The sequence below is a fragment of the Paralichthys olivaceus genome, chromosome 16 (assembly GCF_024713975.1).
Source record: "Paralichthys olivaceus isolate ysfri-2021 chromosome 16, ASM2471397v2, whole genome shotgun sequence".
NCBI classification, from domain to species: Eukaryota; Metazoa; Chordata; class Actinopteri; order Pleuronectiformes; family Paralichthyidae; genus Paralichthys; species Paralichthys olivaceus.
Window position 1 is genome coordinate 11141123 of NC_091108.1, and position 16886 is coordinate 11158008.

At 41.6% G+C, this 16886-nt stretch overlaps 1 protein-coding gene across 1 annotated transcript in view; it reads left to right on the forward strand.

Moving 5' to 3' along the window:
- Nucleotides 1-15784, forward strand: part of eif2b3 (eukaryotic translation initiation factor 2B, subunit 3 gamma) — a 29068-nt gene extending 13284 nt beyond the window's left edge. Inside the window, exons 6-12 of the mRNA XM_020104960.2 lie at nucleotides 3830-3919; nucleotides 6500-6636; nucleotides 6808-6998; nucleotides 7412-7474; nucleotides 8076-8224; nucleotides 11109-11212; nucleotides 15595-15784. Coding sequence (XP_019960519.1) covers nucleotides 3830-3919; nucleotides 6500-6636; nucleotides 6808-6998; nucleotides 7412-7474; nucleotides 8076-8224; nucleotides 11109-11212; nucleotides 15595-15647 — 787 coding nt within the window. The 3' untranslated portion in view covers nucleotides 15648-15784. The remainder of the gene's footprint in view (nucleotides 1-3829; nucleotides 3920-6499; nucleotides 6637-6807; nucleotides 6999-7411; nucleotides 7475-8075; nucleotides 8225-11108; nucleotides 11213-15594) is intronic.
- Nucleotides 15785-16886: the final 1102 nt, after the last annotated feature.

Consider the following 16886-nt stretch of genomic DNA (forward strand, 5'->3'; position numbering starts at 1 on the left):
AGGTGGAATTTTGCAAAAAGACAAGTGCTAAGTGTTATGAATCAGTAAGTAAAGCAACACTTGACGGTGAAATGTTTTAGGTTTCAAAAAATCTGAATATAAACGTCCCTGATTCATAAAAACCTGATTTGATCTGGTGTTAATATTTGAAATGGGTACTTCTCTCCATCAGTTTGTTTTTTAATGTTTTGTTTCAGTTTTTTTAGGCAAGATTGCACAGTAACAACTGAATGAATTAGCTCACAGCATGGTGGAAGTATGTAGTATGTGTCAGGGAAGAGCCCATTAAATCTTGGTACAGATCTGGATTCATTTCTTTAACATTGTGGGATCTTGGATCTTGTTGAATACAAATCAGGTACATTTAGGGAACTCATTTCTATGTGTGTGAAATTTGAAGCTTGATTGAATTTGGTGGTGATACGTTCCGTTGAAGATCGAAGGTGAGAAGGGTCGGGATTTGTCATGCAGAGTATTGCTGTTGTGAGCGCGTCTGTGCAGAGAACCTCCCACTGTGTTGTGCATGTGTGAAAAGCAAACTGCAGGTAAACACTGTAGCCATTTCTCCAGATTTTACCCACAGGGCATGTCTGAAAACAGCTTTAAAGTCTTGCAAGGGCCACAGACTCCTTTCTTCTTTTTTTTCAAGAAACGAGACAAAGACTTTTAGTTGCAAATTACAAGGACACCTGTTCTTACACACTCCACTCACTCACTCACTCCCCTCACTCACACACTCCCCTCACTCACTCCCTCACTCACTCACTCTCCTCACTCACTCCATTCACTCACTTACTCCCCTCACTCACTCACTCGCTCACTCACACACTCCCCTCACTCACGCCATTCACTCACTTACTCCCCTCACTCCCTCACTCACTCCCCTCACTCAACTCATTCAGTTACTCTCCTGTCTCACTTGCAGATGTGAAGCAGTGATGTCACATGCTGGGTGTTCCCATAAATTCCACTTTAAGCCGACAATACTCGCACACAGGCACACACCTGGGAAGTGTTGTGTGAATAAATACATTTGACAACACCCGCAGTGTGTCCATGTGTGTGCACGCACATGTGTTTTTATGCTTTTGAATAAAATACCTTAACGCAGATGAACACACACATAGTTTGATTTATGGCTTCCAGCATCTGGTTGTAAAATATTTGTGACCAAGCGATCCTCCTCAGTCACTCTTGTTATCCTGCTGCCTGGTGGAGAGAGGGAGTTCAGAGGAGCGGAAAAGGAGAAATGTGGAAAACTGTAGAAAAGAGTTTTTGTTGAAAAGGAGAGGAAGGAAGTGAGTGACGTAAAGCTAGAGGAAACATTGAAAAAGATTTATATGAAACTCTGATGGTTAATACCAGGTGTATCATCACTCATTAATTCGGCCTCATGCCAATTACAATACCACATCCTGGATCCTTGCATATCCTCTATTTGATATTTATTAATTATGGCTCATTTCAATGTACTCGTTGAGAGGTGCTGAAGATCCTTTGCATTAATTATGTAAATTCAAGCTTTCCTGGATTTTTCTTTTTAAGAGTAGATAGATAGATAGATATTTCCATAGTCAGTTTTGAGCCGTGCTGCAGCCGATGTCTCCCAGTTGTGCTGCGTTGCACTATACCACATGAGAAAAATCCGGCTTTACCTGACTCAGTATACCACCCAACTCTTGGTGCAGGTCATCTCTCGCCTCGGCCTGCACAGTGGGTTCGAGTCACTAAGGTTTGCCTAAGAGACTTTTTGGTTTAACCATGTAACCATCCAACCAAATCGAGCTCTTGTACTCAATCATGCAGGCGTATGCTCCGTCTCTGCCACTTTGTTCTCTCATGGAATGTCGTCTGGCACTGCCATCCCTTCACACAAGCCAATCACAGTACAGACTGTTCCCGTTAGTGATTCCCTGATGGTGAAACCTGATATGAGGATTAACAGAGGAACCCGTTTGCTCGGCAAGTGTTTCTGTAACGCGTCAATGTGTTGGTACAGATGGGTGAAAAATTGATGAAACCACAAATGCACATTCTTCCATTCTGCACGAAATCGTCAGACCACATTTTAAGTCAACACCTTTGTATCTATTCATCCCAACTCCAATAGCTCCTTTCCACTGGTCAAGTTGATGTCATATTCATGACATCGAAAATGTTGAAAGGAATACAGAAAGTCAAAATCCACTGCTACCAGTGGGAAAGGAGTCAAGTGCTCTTTTGAGCTGATTTACTTGTGTTTTAAAAACCTGTTTACCTGCTAATTTTGTCTAAAAAATGTATAACTAGGACATGTTTGCATATTTTGAATTTTTGAGACAGCCCAGATTGTCTGTACAGAACAGTTCAGACTTTGTTTTGCAGGCAGCATTTAGTTTCTATTCATTTTAATGTGTAATAAATCAATTTGCACAGCTCTCAGCGTCACTGTGAACAGTGAGCGCCATGTCTGCTTTTAATTTTTGTCAAAGTTTCATTATTGTTTTGTGGTAATGAGACACAGACTTTTCAAGTCATTTCTCACTTTTACAACTTTAAAAATCTAAATCACTACAGCGTGCTTTGAAAACATAGGAGGTGTGTGTGATTCGTAGTAAATGTGCTAAAACATGTAAAAGCCCTGGTTTGATCCTTTCAGGAACAATGCTCCCTGCAGTTTTTATTATGTACTGATTGAAAGGGCCAGAGGAAGAGGAGTATAGGTAGTCAGAGAGGATGAAGGGGTGACGGTGGATCTGTTCATTGCACCCTGAAGGATGAAATGGTTTTCTTTGGGTCTCGCTTCGTAAATGTCACAAATTCAAGCTCAAACTATGTGTCGATGTGTGAATCTGTGGCTGAACGAGTGGATGCATGGATGGATGCCTGTGTGTCTGTGTGCATGTGGCCCTCCACCCAACATAAACCTGTCTCACCGGCAGCAGCTCTGCGGGATGACATCTACGGTGGCTGACAGACGACAATAGACAGATGTCACCGTGCTCTGACTTTTATGTAAGCCTATGGCAGTGTCTGGCTTTCATCAAATGTTCCTGCTAATGTGCAAAGGGGAGGTATACATTGAAAGAAGGCTCATTAAATGAGAAACAAACGTGAAATAAGTAGCCATGGTTAAAATGTTTGTCAGGAAAGTGTTGCGTGTATGCAGTGTGGTGGGACTCCACAAATACATATTCTGATTTATCCGTCAGTGCATACATTTTGTCTGTACAATCTCATTAACCCTTTTAAAGGCATCAGCTCAAAAATGTCTCGACAAAGGGGTCTGGATTTAGCCCAGAGTTTTTTCCATCAGCATATGAAGAACGCAGCTGGAGAATCTCCAGTCAGACCGTTCACAACAACACAGAAATCTCCAGATTGTTCAGGAAAGGGATGGTGCATCATGCAGGAGGTAGAACATTACAAATAAATCCCACTGCTGAGATCATGTTTTTGTTTAAAGCACATTGTCACCAGCATCGGCCCGTATCACCAAACTTTGACATCTTCAGTGATGTCTTCTCCATGCATGCCTCCTCCTCCTAGAAACGCCTCTGGATAATCTCCTGCTGTATTCTCACATGAGCTCACTCATTATCTGGAGTTTTTACAAGGGGCTGGCGGGACAGACTCCGGAGGAATTGCGTTGTCACATGCAGCCTCTTTGCGTAATTTCAGGAGATTATCCAGAGTTCAGTGCATGTCTGAAAGCAGCAATATATAATCTAATGACACAAATCATACTTAATGCTGTGTGAGTTTTTTCTAAAATGTCTTAGCTCAGTGAGTCTATAAAAGATGATATTTATATAACTTCACTTTCTGTCGCCGTTTCTTTTACCTGCAGACATCCCAGGATGCACATCAAAACGGGCCTCGTGGACGCTCACCTCTACTGTCTGAAAAAAGCAGTGGTGGACTTCCTCACAGAAAACAAGTGAGTCCATATTCTTTTTTCAAATAATTTGAAAAGTGACCAGTTTAAGTGCACACATACACCCACACAGGTCGACATGGACTCACATGTGCTTCCTAATCTGCACTGAGTGTTAAACATGGTAACTTGGTGTGTAAGGCTTTGAACGGTCCTGTTAGCAGGGTATTCTAGTGAGGTGTTAATTTGTTTTACTATGTGCCACTGAGGCAGGCTGTTAGGCCTTTAGCCTCTGAAGTGAAGCAGTGTCAAGTGGAGCCCTCTGTAGCTGCACAGGATCTCTACCCCTGGCTAGAATCTGAAAATAACCTCTGATATCATGTATTCAATCTTTCCCACTAAGAACTGGTGAAAGTGATGACCTAATGGTTTTCTGGATTTGTGTAATGACCTCATCTCATAATTTCACTTTTTAGTGTCAGTTTTGCTAATTAATAATTTCTTGGCTCTTTCTTATGGAGGTCAGTGGAAAGTAGACTCGCTCACTTTGTTTGAGTCTCTCTTCGTAAAAATAAAATTGGAAGTAAAAATTTTAGAATAAAAATTTCCACCGTCTGAACGTGGTTGGGTTTTGATCATTTTAGAATCAACTGGTGACTGGATTGTCTCTATATAGCAGTATTTTTCTATCCCACACACCATTCATACCCAGCCGTTAGGGCAACGTGTGGTTCTTGTCTAAGGACACATCAGAATGCAGACTGGAGGAGGAGGGGATTAAAACGCAGACCTTCTGGTTAGTGGATGACCATCTCTACCTCCTGAGTCACAGCCAGCCGGATAGTACTGCTCTTCGGTTGCACTATACAACCCAAGCTAGTATTTTAAAGCTTCCTAACAGCCAGAATGAAGAGGAAGATGAAACTTTGAATTATGAGTGGGTTTGAGTTTCTTGTCATCACAGCAGTTATCGGTCGAGGATCTCGGCAACTTCACGCTGAGTGAACGACAGTGAAATCCCCCCACTGCTTTTTAGTGCCACTTTCTTATTTATGTTATCGTTATATTGCAGCATAGATGCAGCCACTTAGAAAGACATTGCAGATGCTGCAGTGATATTTCAGTCTGTTTAAAACCTGCTCAGGGTCATAAGGACTGGATCTAGATGTACTCCAGACGAAGCTGAAAGCTTAACAGCATGAAGCAAAAAATCCCGAAACAGTGTTGTTATCTGTCTTTGCGGAGGTGTGTATTCTAACAGTTTTTGCCAAGGAGCCCATTGAAAAGTAGGTGCCAGGGTAAAAGTTAGCTTGTGGAAATCTTTAGTTATATTACAGTCATTTAAAAAGAATTGAGTCCTCATAATAGTAGTTTTAGTTCACACATAAATAAAACTAAAGCCATGCTTGTAAACACAGATCCCACCACTATAACTAACTCTCCACCTCTTTTTTGGTTAAGGCGTGGGGGGTTACACTTGAATCGCCATAGAGATGTAGATATAAATCTTACATCATTACATCACTAACGCACCCTCTGCCGCCACCATATATCATCTCCCTTGTTAGATGACTCATTTCTTTCTTCGGCTCTTTTCTTGGGACTTCCTTTCACGGCTCCTCTGTCTCGCTTCCTTTCTCCTCCGTGCTCTCGCTCAGGGAGAGAAATGGACAGAGTAACTGTTGTTTTTCTCCTGTCATTCAGATGGAAATTCTAATCTCCCTTTTAAAAGAAAGTAAGAGAAGGCGAGTAAGAGGGGGTGTGGGGAGGTGGAGAGAGACACTGAGCACAGCACAGAGCAGAGAAGAGGAAAAAGATTTGGGGGGGAAATTAACTCCAGGTTTAAACGGACTTGAAAGTATGATTCAACTTCAGCTTTTTTTTTTACTGAGGTGCTAATTATCAGTATGTAGTTTTTTTGAAAGCTAATATGTCTGAAAATAATGATAACTTAATGTAACTGCTGTCTGCTAGTGCTAAATAACAAAGGTCGCTTTTACCACCTGATCTTATAATCATAGGATCGATAGTAAAAATCCAAGCTATTTAATTTATCCCTTGATGAGTGGTCAACTCTCATCTTTAATCACATCACTTTGTAAATGACCAACACAGTAGTGCACTGTGTCAGTGTGAATGTAACATGAAGCAGTGAGTGACCTTGGAACAGCAGAGCTACATGAAATATATAAACGTATTGCTTTTTTTGGCACAACTTTGTCCTTTTCCTTTTCAAAAAATAAAAAACATATCTCAAATTGTAGCCAACCACTTGCCAAGGACATAACCAGTACAGGAGGGATTAAGAACAGCAAAAGGTTTTATTCAAGTCAATGCAAGGTCACGGTAATGCATAAGTGCTTTTTTAAAATTTTATTTCAGATGCACGGTGAATTCAGAATGTAGCTCACTGGCAAAGTTATTCTGTTATTTATGAACTTGTTTTCTCGCTTGTTCATTTACGTTTCATTCAACCTCACCCCTTGTGCACTTAGTGACGAATAAATTCCACTTCATTAATGATTAGAAAGTGTACCATTATCTAAATAAAGCACCTAGAACCAGGATCATTGTCTCCACCCTCTCTGTAATATTGATGCCTCACATCTGTGTTATGTTTTCCTTCCTTTTCTTTATTCGCAGGTCCATCTCATCAATCCGCGGCGAGCTGGTACCGTATTTGGTGCGAAAGCAATTTTCCAAAACGACCAACAGTCACAAAATCAAAGAGGACGCAGAGGATCAGAACCAGAAAATGAGTGACTCCTCTCCAAACCACGGTCAGAGGGAAAACAACACTGAACAGCCACAGCGCTGTTAACTCATTTAAGATAGCTGTTGATCTTATGTATTAGCATCAATATGGAGAACATCTAAACTCATCTCCTCCTCATCATTTTCACTCCTAAAGCTGCTGTACCCACTTCTCTTCCTGTCTCTCCATCGTTCAGAGCTCCTCATCTCATCACGGGATGAGCCTCTCCTCCAGCTCGCCCAGGAGCGCTCCTGCTGGAACGACCATCACGGTGACATGAGCGAGGCGTACCATGGAGGAAAGCTGCGCTGCTACGTTCACATAATGGACCAGGGCCTGTGCTACCGCGTCAACACTCTGGCTGCTTACATAGAGGCAAACCGACTGGTGAGTCAGACATCATCAGTAAATATGCTGTCATTTCATTGCATAATTTCTCTCCTCTTGTATCCCTCTGTTTTTATGTAATTTTCACCTTTTTCATAATGCACAAAAAAACATTTTCTTCTTTTTTGCTGCTGATCATACTACTCAATGAAGATTCATTATTAATCTTGGAAACAGTAGTTTAATAAAAAAAAGAATAATTCATGGTCCACTTGTTGTGTATTTGAGCTTTAAACTCCATATTCTGTTAAGATGAAGAAGTACGCCTCTTGTTTTTTCAACTTTTATTTAAATTTTTATACTTAACTTAATGTTCCAATTACACCAGAAAGATTGATGAAATTTGAATCAATCTTTCAGTCTCCTTTTGTTTTTATCTCATGTCTCCTTCCCTTTTGTCCTCTTCCTAATAGGCCCCAAAGTTGTTTGAGGAGTCGGCAGTCCATCCATCTGCTGTAATTTCTGAGAGATGTCAGGTAAGAATGACTTATCACAATTAGCACTGGTCTATAATCATTTTAATCAAAATAAGTAACTTTGCTTATTGTTCTTGATTTATCTTTTTTTGCTTCCTCATTATCTCAGCATCTTAATTACACATGATATTCACTGTAGAGGATTTGCTATGTATCTCTGTCTAAGTCTATGTCCACACTAATAGTTTTAAAAGAGAAAAGATACTAGCACACCTGAAAATGCATGTCCCATGACCATTCATGTACACTGAGCATGCATGTGCTGATGTAAAGCAGAAGCAAAAATACTAAGAACGGGAAACGGCAACAGCGAAAAATAAAAACAGAGATTACATTTTTTTGAATAACAGCAAAGTGGAACTGTTACTGAAAGTAAGTGTTAGAAACGCTTTTCCTTCACCGCTGGTAGTCTAGTCCTGACTGATAAAACTCAATCAGGAAGAGGGAAGCAGGTGAAAATTAGGCCCTAGAGTTTTTTAACTCAGAGTACCGTGGATGCCAGGTGTAAATGCTATAGCTACAGTGATGCTTTTTAAAATTAAAAAATGTTGTGTGGATATATCCATAGTAATGTTTCTGTTTGGGTTCTCTCCTCCCTCAGATGGGATCTGACAGCATCATCGGAGCTCTGTGCCAGGTAGCAGATAAGACTTCCATAAAGAGGTCCACTATTGGCAATTCCACCACTATAAAGGAGAAAGTCAAAGTCGCCAGCTCCATCATCATGCACGGGGTTACCATCGAGGAAGGGTGAGAACACACATGTCCCAAAAAAACAAACACATCGTGCACACACTCGTTGAAGTGTTGTTGCGAACACATTAATTTAGCCTGAAAAAGAATTTCCCCTCGGAGGCATGTTTATGAATTAAAGCTTTTTAGTAGGTGCTCAGTTCAGACATGTTTACTGTGGGTGACAAAGTGGTGATTAGTGAGAAAAGATTTGAAAATTAAATGAATTATCTTTAATTGCCAGGAAAAAATTGTAATGAGCATCTTAAATCTCTATTTAACTGTTCATAGTCCTATACAATAACCTAAAACTCGAAACAACTTGTTACACTGCTGCTTTACAAATAAAAACAGTAGTATGTGTAGAACTCCATTCACTGCATTTCCTGTATGTGCGTGTGTGTTAGATGCTTGTGTGTGTGTCTGTTGATGGGAGGTGTAACAGGTTTTGTTTTCTGAGCACTATGGGGTCAAACAGGGATCGCTGAGTTAACAATGCATCTATTGGTGTGCAACCAGCCAGAGACCAGTTCCAAACAAACACGCTGGTTATGGAATTGTGGTGGTGTACCATGTGGGTTTGAAAGATGTTATCCAGACAAGCAAGAGTCTGGACTATTTGATCGGTGCTATTAGAAACTAGCTCGTAAATTTGTTCCTGCGCTACCAGCTAATCAAATGGCAAAATTAATGATGTTAAAAAGGTTCCATCTAATATTTTCAAATGACACAATTTACAACAGAAACTAGCCAAAGTAATAAAGTTCAGCAAATGTGCTTCTTTTCTTCCTTTTTCAGCTGTGGTGCACATCAGGATTGCTCTTAACTGTAGCCAGGAGTTTCAGTGGTCAAAATGCTTTGTAGCCACAAAAGAGGACTTGTGCATAGAGCAGCACCAGCAGCTACTGTAGCATTAGCATGTAGATTGATCTGCTCAGTCTCTCAGCCAGAAACTCTGGTGGAAAGAGACTTTAATGCACTCATTCGCAGGCTCCTTGTCTTTTATCTCAATTTCTTACTCCTCCTCTTTTCTTTCTGCCAAGGCCTCGACGCCACATCTCTCTCCTCTCTGTTTCTGTCTCTCTCCCCATCTCCTCTTAAGCCTTTCAGGGACCCCAGCCAGCCAGCCAGCATGGGGACCCTCATCATGCCCATGTAGGTGCACGCACAAAGGCATGAAAGAATAAAGGGAGACAGGGGAAGGGAAGAAAGAAGCGAGGGGAAAGCAAGCGAGCATGCAATAAAGAAATTGCAATTCTTTCTTTTCTTTCTTTGAGGACATAAGAAGGAAGGAGAAAGAAGGAAAGAAAAAGCCAGTATGAGGGGATTAGCAGACCCCAGCCATGTATCAGAAACCCCGAGCATTTCTGGCTTCTTTGTTTGGAGCTGACCAGAGCTTGTTGACAAAGCGCTGCGTGTTTGGGAAGGGGGATAGTAGGGGTCAACTTTACGGGGGGGGGTTGGCACGGAAGGTGGGGGTTGACGTGAGTGTGTTTGTGTGTGTGTGAGTGTAAGAGAGGGAAGGAGGATGGGGGGGGGGGGGGGGGGGGGGGGGGGGGGGGGGTCATGGCAAGGAGGAGCCCGGGTGTTAGTAATTAGCGGTGTTTCAGCTCTGAAGCTTCTTTGGTGGTCTCTCGCTCTCTCCCGCTCTCTCTAATGTTACAAAACTCTGAATCTTGTAATCTCCCATCACCATCTACCACCAGCACCTCCTGGGTAGTCACTAACACACGTACACACACACACACACCCACACACACACACACACACACACACACACACACACACACACACACACACACACACACACACACACACACACACTCCTCTCTCCCTCTCCCTTAAGGGCTAACCACCTGAACAGATCGGGCCGATACAAACCTGTCTGTGTGTGAGGTGCAGAGGGCCAAGTGTGTGTGCGTCACAACCTGGGCAAGATCAACATGTGTTCTCCACCGGGCTCCCCAAGCTTCTGAAACTCTCACACACACACATTCTCAAACCCACACACACATGCCCTCCACGATTAGCCAACACAGGACACACAAGACTGTCTGTGTCTCCCCTCCAAGAATTTTTATGGTGATGGTTTGGCTGAATGTGAGTGTGCATGGTGGGTTGGCACTGGTAGTTCAGGTGGGACTGCAGCACAGGGCCAACAATGTCTTAACACGCAAACACACACACAGCATGGCCTCCTGTTGTTTTTTAATACACTGCACGTATATGCTAATGTCATGAAGCATATGTTTGAGTCTTCAAGGCAGGTGGTAGGACGCTGAATGTCTCTACTGTCAGTTTGACCTCAGTCCACAACTATGGAGGGGAGAGAGTTTGCAGCCAACAGAGGAAGGCTGTGGTTGTACTGGGCAGCTCCCAGTATGAGTGTGCTAAACTGTGTGTATGTGCCCGTGTGTGTGTTTGTGTGTACATAAGCTCCAAAGAGAAAAAACAGAATATGAACCATGTTGGGATCTCCAGCGTAGCCTGAAGAGCAAACAGAAAATGTTTCAACACTACGAAATGAATCACAGCAATTTTAATCTTCAATTACCCAAACTACCACTTAGTAAGAAAGGGCACTAACTTACAGTTCAAGGATCCGTCAAAATAATATTGTTGAGTTCATTACAGCTGCAGCTAACACATATTTTATAATCTTCTTTTCTTAACAAAAAAGTTTTTAACATAACCTAAACTTTAGTTTTGGTTAGTTGTTTTTGATAAAGTGGCAAATGATTTACTGTTCCTTAAAAGGAAAACAACATATTTTCTTTTGTGGCTACTCATATTAATCTTGGGACTCACTAGGTGTTCAAACACCCTAGTTGGGAACCACATAGTGTTTATATGCCAGATATTAAGAATAGGATTCACGTCATTTGTGTGTTTTGATTTTCAGGTGTAATATCCAGGGCAGTGTGATCTGCAGTAACGCTGTCATTGGCCGAGGAGCAGACCTCAAATACTGTCTGGTTGGAAATGGACAGCGGATCGAATCAGAGGGTGAGGCTAATACGTACACATACACATACACACACAGTCATCTAACTCTTATCTCAAGCATTCGATCTTATATTGTAATTAATGTATTCCCTCTGTAACTGTGAGTACATTTTAGCATTTTCCCCTAAACGAAGTTGGATGTTTTGAATTCCGACAATCAATTGGAAAATTTATTCTATAAGGATTCAAAGCCTCAAAAGACAAAGAGAACAAATGATACGGCAGCAAAGAAAACTCAGACTGGAAAGAAAACCGACGCTTTCCAAAATAACACTCAATCATTACACAAGACATACTGTCTAAAAAAGTTTGCAATGTCCGGGTTGGTTGTTGCTGTTATTTTGTCCACCCCTCTCTCTGGCCCGATTTAGACAAAGTGCTAATGTATGTGTGTGGTATCTGCAAGTACCAACTGTGAAAGTTTCTTAATTCTGAAGTTGGTGTGATAGATTTGTCAGAGATTTTTTTATTTCCTTAATCCTCTTGTCCCCAAAGCTAGCTCAGTGTGTGTGTGTGTGTGTGTGTGTGTGTGTGTGTGTGTGTGTGTGTGTGTGTGTGTGTGTGTGTGTGTGTGTGTGTGTGTGTGTGTGTGTGTGTGTGTGTGTGTGTGTGTGTGTGTGTGTGTGTGTGTGTGTGTGTGTGTGTGACCATTTCAAGTATTCAAAGTGAGGAAATTTTTGGAAACTGAGGACATTTTGACTGGTCCTCACTTTTTCAATTGGCTGTTTGAGGGTTAAGACTTGGTTTTAGGGTTAGAGGTAGAATCAGGTTTAGGTTAGTGTCAGGGTTAGGTATTTAGTTTGGATGGTTAAGGTTAGGGTAAGGGGCTAGGGAATGTATTATGTCAATGAGTGTCCTCACTAAGATAGAAGTATAAATGTGTGTGTGTGCTAGTGCGTGTGTGTCACATTGATGGAGAGGTTAGAGAGCAGGGCCAGAACAGGACCACCCGGAATTCAACAGCAGCAGCTTCCAGCCATGTCCTCCACACTCGCGCGTGCACACACACACAACCACGCTCATATAGAAAAAGAGAGAGTGAGCTTGACTACCAGACTGAGCAGCCTAATTGAGTGAACAACTGGGAGCTCTAATACCTCTTTTCCTAAAGGACACAGACGCCGGTGCCAGTGTCATTTTAGAACCGACCAGGGTTTCGTAAGGTTTGAGAACCAAACATTACGTCGTCCACGCTTCATAACTGGAGACTAATCTAATGTACCATTTTGCTGTTGGCCAACCGCACGTGAACCTCAAAAGAGGAATGTAGTGTAGAGCAATCATTGCTACAAAACCAATCTGGATTTAGCTTTTTTTGGCAGGATGCTTCCAACTAGGCAGCACATTATGTTATTGCACCCTGGAAGCTTGGACTCTTTGTTGCATAATTGCTTTGCATACAATGTACAGCCAAAATTCAGTCACGCAAAAGTAAAGTAAAAGTTTCAGGCTCTGTTTCTCTAATTGAGTGTAAATCTCTGTCTCTTGTTGGTTGTCTAACACAGATATTTTTTTTTGTTCTCTCAATTAGTCATTTCTAAAAATACTTATATCATCATCAGTTTAGATTTTTAAGGAATTCAATCGTTTATAGTCACGTTTTTTTTTTATATAGACATTACAATAAGTTTAGAATATAGCATCTTATAATTTTCATTCCTATTGTGTTAGGACCCCCTCAAAAATGACATCTTATCTCAAGGTGTTAACACTCATGAGTAAACCTTATCAGGGAGAAACCTCAGGAATGACGATAGAGAATTAATCTTCAGTCTTCCACAACTTGAGGGGATGTAACAAAATATAACTTGTATGACGTATCTTAACTGAAGGAGAGGAACTAGGTACAACACCTCCGGTACTTGGTTCCTCCTCTTCAGTGGACCGAACAGTAACGGAATTTTCAGTTGATTCACTTGCTGACAAACCCCCAGCACTAAAGTCTATGATAAGTTTTTGGATTTTCAATAGAAAACAAAACAATGCTTTTATTGGTCTCAACCTATGAACATTTACAACTTCAACCTTTGTTTTAGACACACAATGAACTGTTAATGCAACCAAACTAAGGGCTACCACGGCAGGCTAAAAGTGGGAAAGTTGTGCAATTGTTTATTTATTTGATAGGAACAGAGCTCTGTAATTCGTATATAATACATAATGTAAATATGCAGGGGTTAGCAAAACTGCTTGTTTATATCCATTGTAGCTACCAACATGAGTGAATAGCATTCAATAATTGAAACAGTGGTGGACATCAAAATCTATTTCTCACTGGAAAATTAAAAACCATAGACGTCTCTTCTCATAATATTTGTCTATAAGTGCACTTGTACGGCTTATGTCGTGTCTCTGCTTAATATACATGTTAATCTGCCCTTGTCATGAAATCAGGTCAGTTTATTGAACTTAAAACACACTGAACTAATTATAAACCCACTCTCCTCTTTGACTTTATATTGTACTGTAAGAAAAAGCAGAGCATTGTCTTCTGACACCAGTCTCACTGACTGACCATAGGCTGCTAAATACATTACACACCCACTCCACTGCTGAAGCTGTTAGCAGTAAAGGACCACCCTGACTGTCAACCTCTCTCACACACACACACACACACACACACACACACACACACACACACACACACACACACACACACACACACACACACACACACACACACACACACACACACACCGGTAAAGTGCACACATGCACGTCTATCAGGTGTTGATATTTAAAAGACACACTCCTTTGCTGTTGCCACTCTGGCAAATGCACACCTGCTTACCTTTATAAAGCAGGCATCGTATATGGATGTGTTTCCTGCCTTAAAGGTGAAACTGTGATCTTATGATACATTGAAGTGGTTCTCTGTCAATTTGCGGGTTTTGTTTCAGTTTTGCGTCCGTCACGCATCAACACACCCCCTCAATGGCTCGGAATTTTCCTGCTGTATTCTCACATGGGCTCCCCCAGACATTTTACAACAGGGCGGAGCAACTGACGGACATTTGCGTTTTCACAATTAGCCCCATACAACTGTTTTCTGGCAGGATATCAACACCTGGTTCATAGAGTATCCAAATACCCCTCTAACTCTATCTCACTTGGTGCCTGGAAACTCCAGTTAGTAAGCCTCCTGTACAGTTTTGGTGTTTCCTGGTCCAAACAGCACCAGTATGGCAAAGAAAAGGAAAATCTTCTCCAATATCACACCTTGCTAAAAGTCATGCAATGCTAGTGCATAGAACGACATGGCTTTCTCTACAGGACGTGGGTCAACCTTGTGACAAAAACTTTTAGTCATCGACAAAAGGGCCCAAACTGAGTAACATCTTGCCCCTTTCTCTCCAGGCTCTCCCTCGCCTTCTCTCTCCTACTGTCCCATGCTCCATTTGTCCTCCCCTCCACACACACAGTGGAGAAAACCCAGTCTGAGCAGCAGATTCCTTCTCACTAAAACCTGCCTTGTGTGGATGGAACATTTCTCTCTTCCACCGTTTTCTTTGGATCTGTACTGGTGCTCAGGGATGAAGGGATGGAGGGAGGAGTGGTGGCTGATCTCATGCTGAACCGGGTTTGGGTTTGAGGAAGATAGTAAGAAAACGCTGGCAGACGTAGTTTCAAGCACCATCTATTTCTTTCAGTGAGGTTCAGGTAGCAGTCAGAGTGACCTAACTCTTACCACGCAGAAGATTCTGGGAGTGATCTCAAATAAATAAAATTACCATACAGGGGATATGCACGTTGTAGCCCATAAACTACAAATTACACATACATTTATTTGTGCACCCCAGGCAACCTATGTTTTCCATTCAGGTCATTGTAGTTTCAAAAGTTATACACAGAAATAACTTAATGGTTTTTCCATTACAGTAAATATATTTCACTGCAGTAAAATGTGTGTGTGGTAATAAAGTAATAAAGAGCAAAAGAGTATTTTTAAGTGTTGTCTGGCTTCTCACTCTCAAATGTTGCACACTGTGAAGCACTTTCTTCTGAACAGTTGTGTTTACATTTAGTGTTTCAAAACAGAGTACATATGTCCTTGAGGGACACACATTGTTCTGTCCACTTTAGGTCATGTCCTTGTTTGTGTGTTTGTTGTCAGGATTGCACAAAAATGACTCAGCTAATTTCCATGACATTTTTTGGAGAGGTGGGTACAGGTCAGGGGGCAGATCTAGGAAATATTATTGAATTATTTTTTCCATTTTTTTAACATTGTGAGACTTTTTTCATTGATTTTTCAGAGAATAATTTGTAGATCTCTGTTAACTAACAGACAAATGAAAACAACCTGAAAATGATAAGAGTTGAATTTCCACATAACATTAAAAACGTTTTCTTCTCTGTCTGAATATCTTTGTCCTCCTCAGCTGAGAGGACTAACGAGGTCATCGTCGGAACGGACCAGCTGATGGAGATCTAGCGTCCACCTTAAGGACATCTAATTAACCGGCCAACTGACCAATCAGAAGCCTGCTTGACTGTTCTACGCTCTCTTCCACCTATAGGCCTTTTTGTTCATTGTGTTCAAATAAAAACAGGTCTGCTTAAACCCATGAATCAGTTTGCTCAGTGTGTTTTGCTCCCTTCATCTCTTCCTGATCTTTGTAATTGTTTATCCACACTAGTTATTATCTGATCGTTACTGTCTCTTAATGGTAGGACTATTTACCCTGTTGTCGAAGGAGGAGCGTGGGCTCGTACATGTCTGAATGTGCATGACTGTTTACACGTGCACACTGTGCAGCTGTGAAGACCAGAGATGTCGAGAAAAAACAGTGGGAGGGGTGACCACAATAGCGTGGGGGGGTTAAGTTTATTTGTACACAGAAATGGTGTATGTGTGTAGACCCCGGACCACCCAGCTTGATCCTGTATCAGTTAACGCCGACACCCCACCCTCGCACACGAACACAGTGGAGGAAGGAGCGAGCTCGCGACTGACTCTCCTCCTTTCTTCCCTTTTTTTCCCTCCTTTCTGCTCCCTTTGCTGTCACAAGATTTATTGCATTCTTTGGGGCAGAGCATTTCTTAAATTACATGTTTGAAGTTCCTTAGTCACGAAGGAAGGAGATGAGGCCGGGGATGTCTGTGGGGGTACTTTGTGTGCACATGTGTGTGTCTGTGATCTGCTGTCCTCTGTCTCCTGTTGTGTCTGTGGCCCTGCACGACTCATTCAGACTCTGTCTCTCGGGTCTTGATTATGTGATATTACTGTGTGGAGATGAGTAAGAGAGATTATGTTTGTCGTCCCTCTCCACTTTAAATATTGTCAGCTTTTTATTCTGTCAAACCCAAAGAAAATCTACTAATGTAGCTTCCAACTATAATTTATATTTTTAATTAATGTAGCTGACCCAGTAATATTGTCAATGTTTACGAGGAAGTACAGCACTGGTGATGACTTAAAAAAATGTCACCCTGAAAATGTCTGGCCATTTACCCGGATAAGAGGGTTTGACAAAATATGTTATCGAGCTGCATTGTGGGAAATGTAGGACCCAGCCTATGGAGGGAACTCATCATCAGGATCCTCTTCTGGGCTAAATTTGTTTTTTGTCATCTAACTCTCAAAAAAGGACTTTATCAAATCACTGGAGGAGCAATTTATATTTCAGCAAAGATGGCAGAACAGGAAACGTTGCGACTTGTTATATCCATT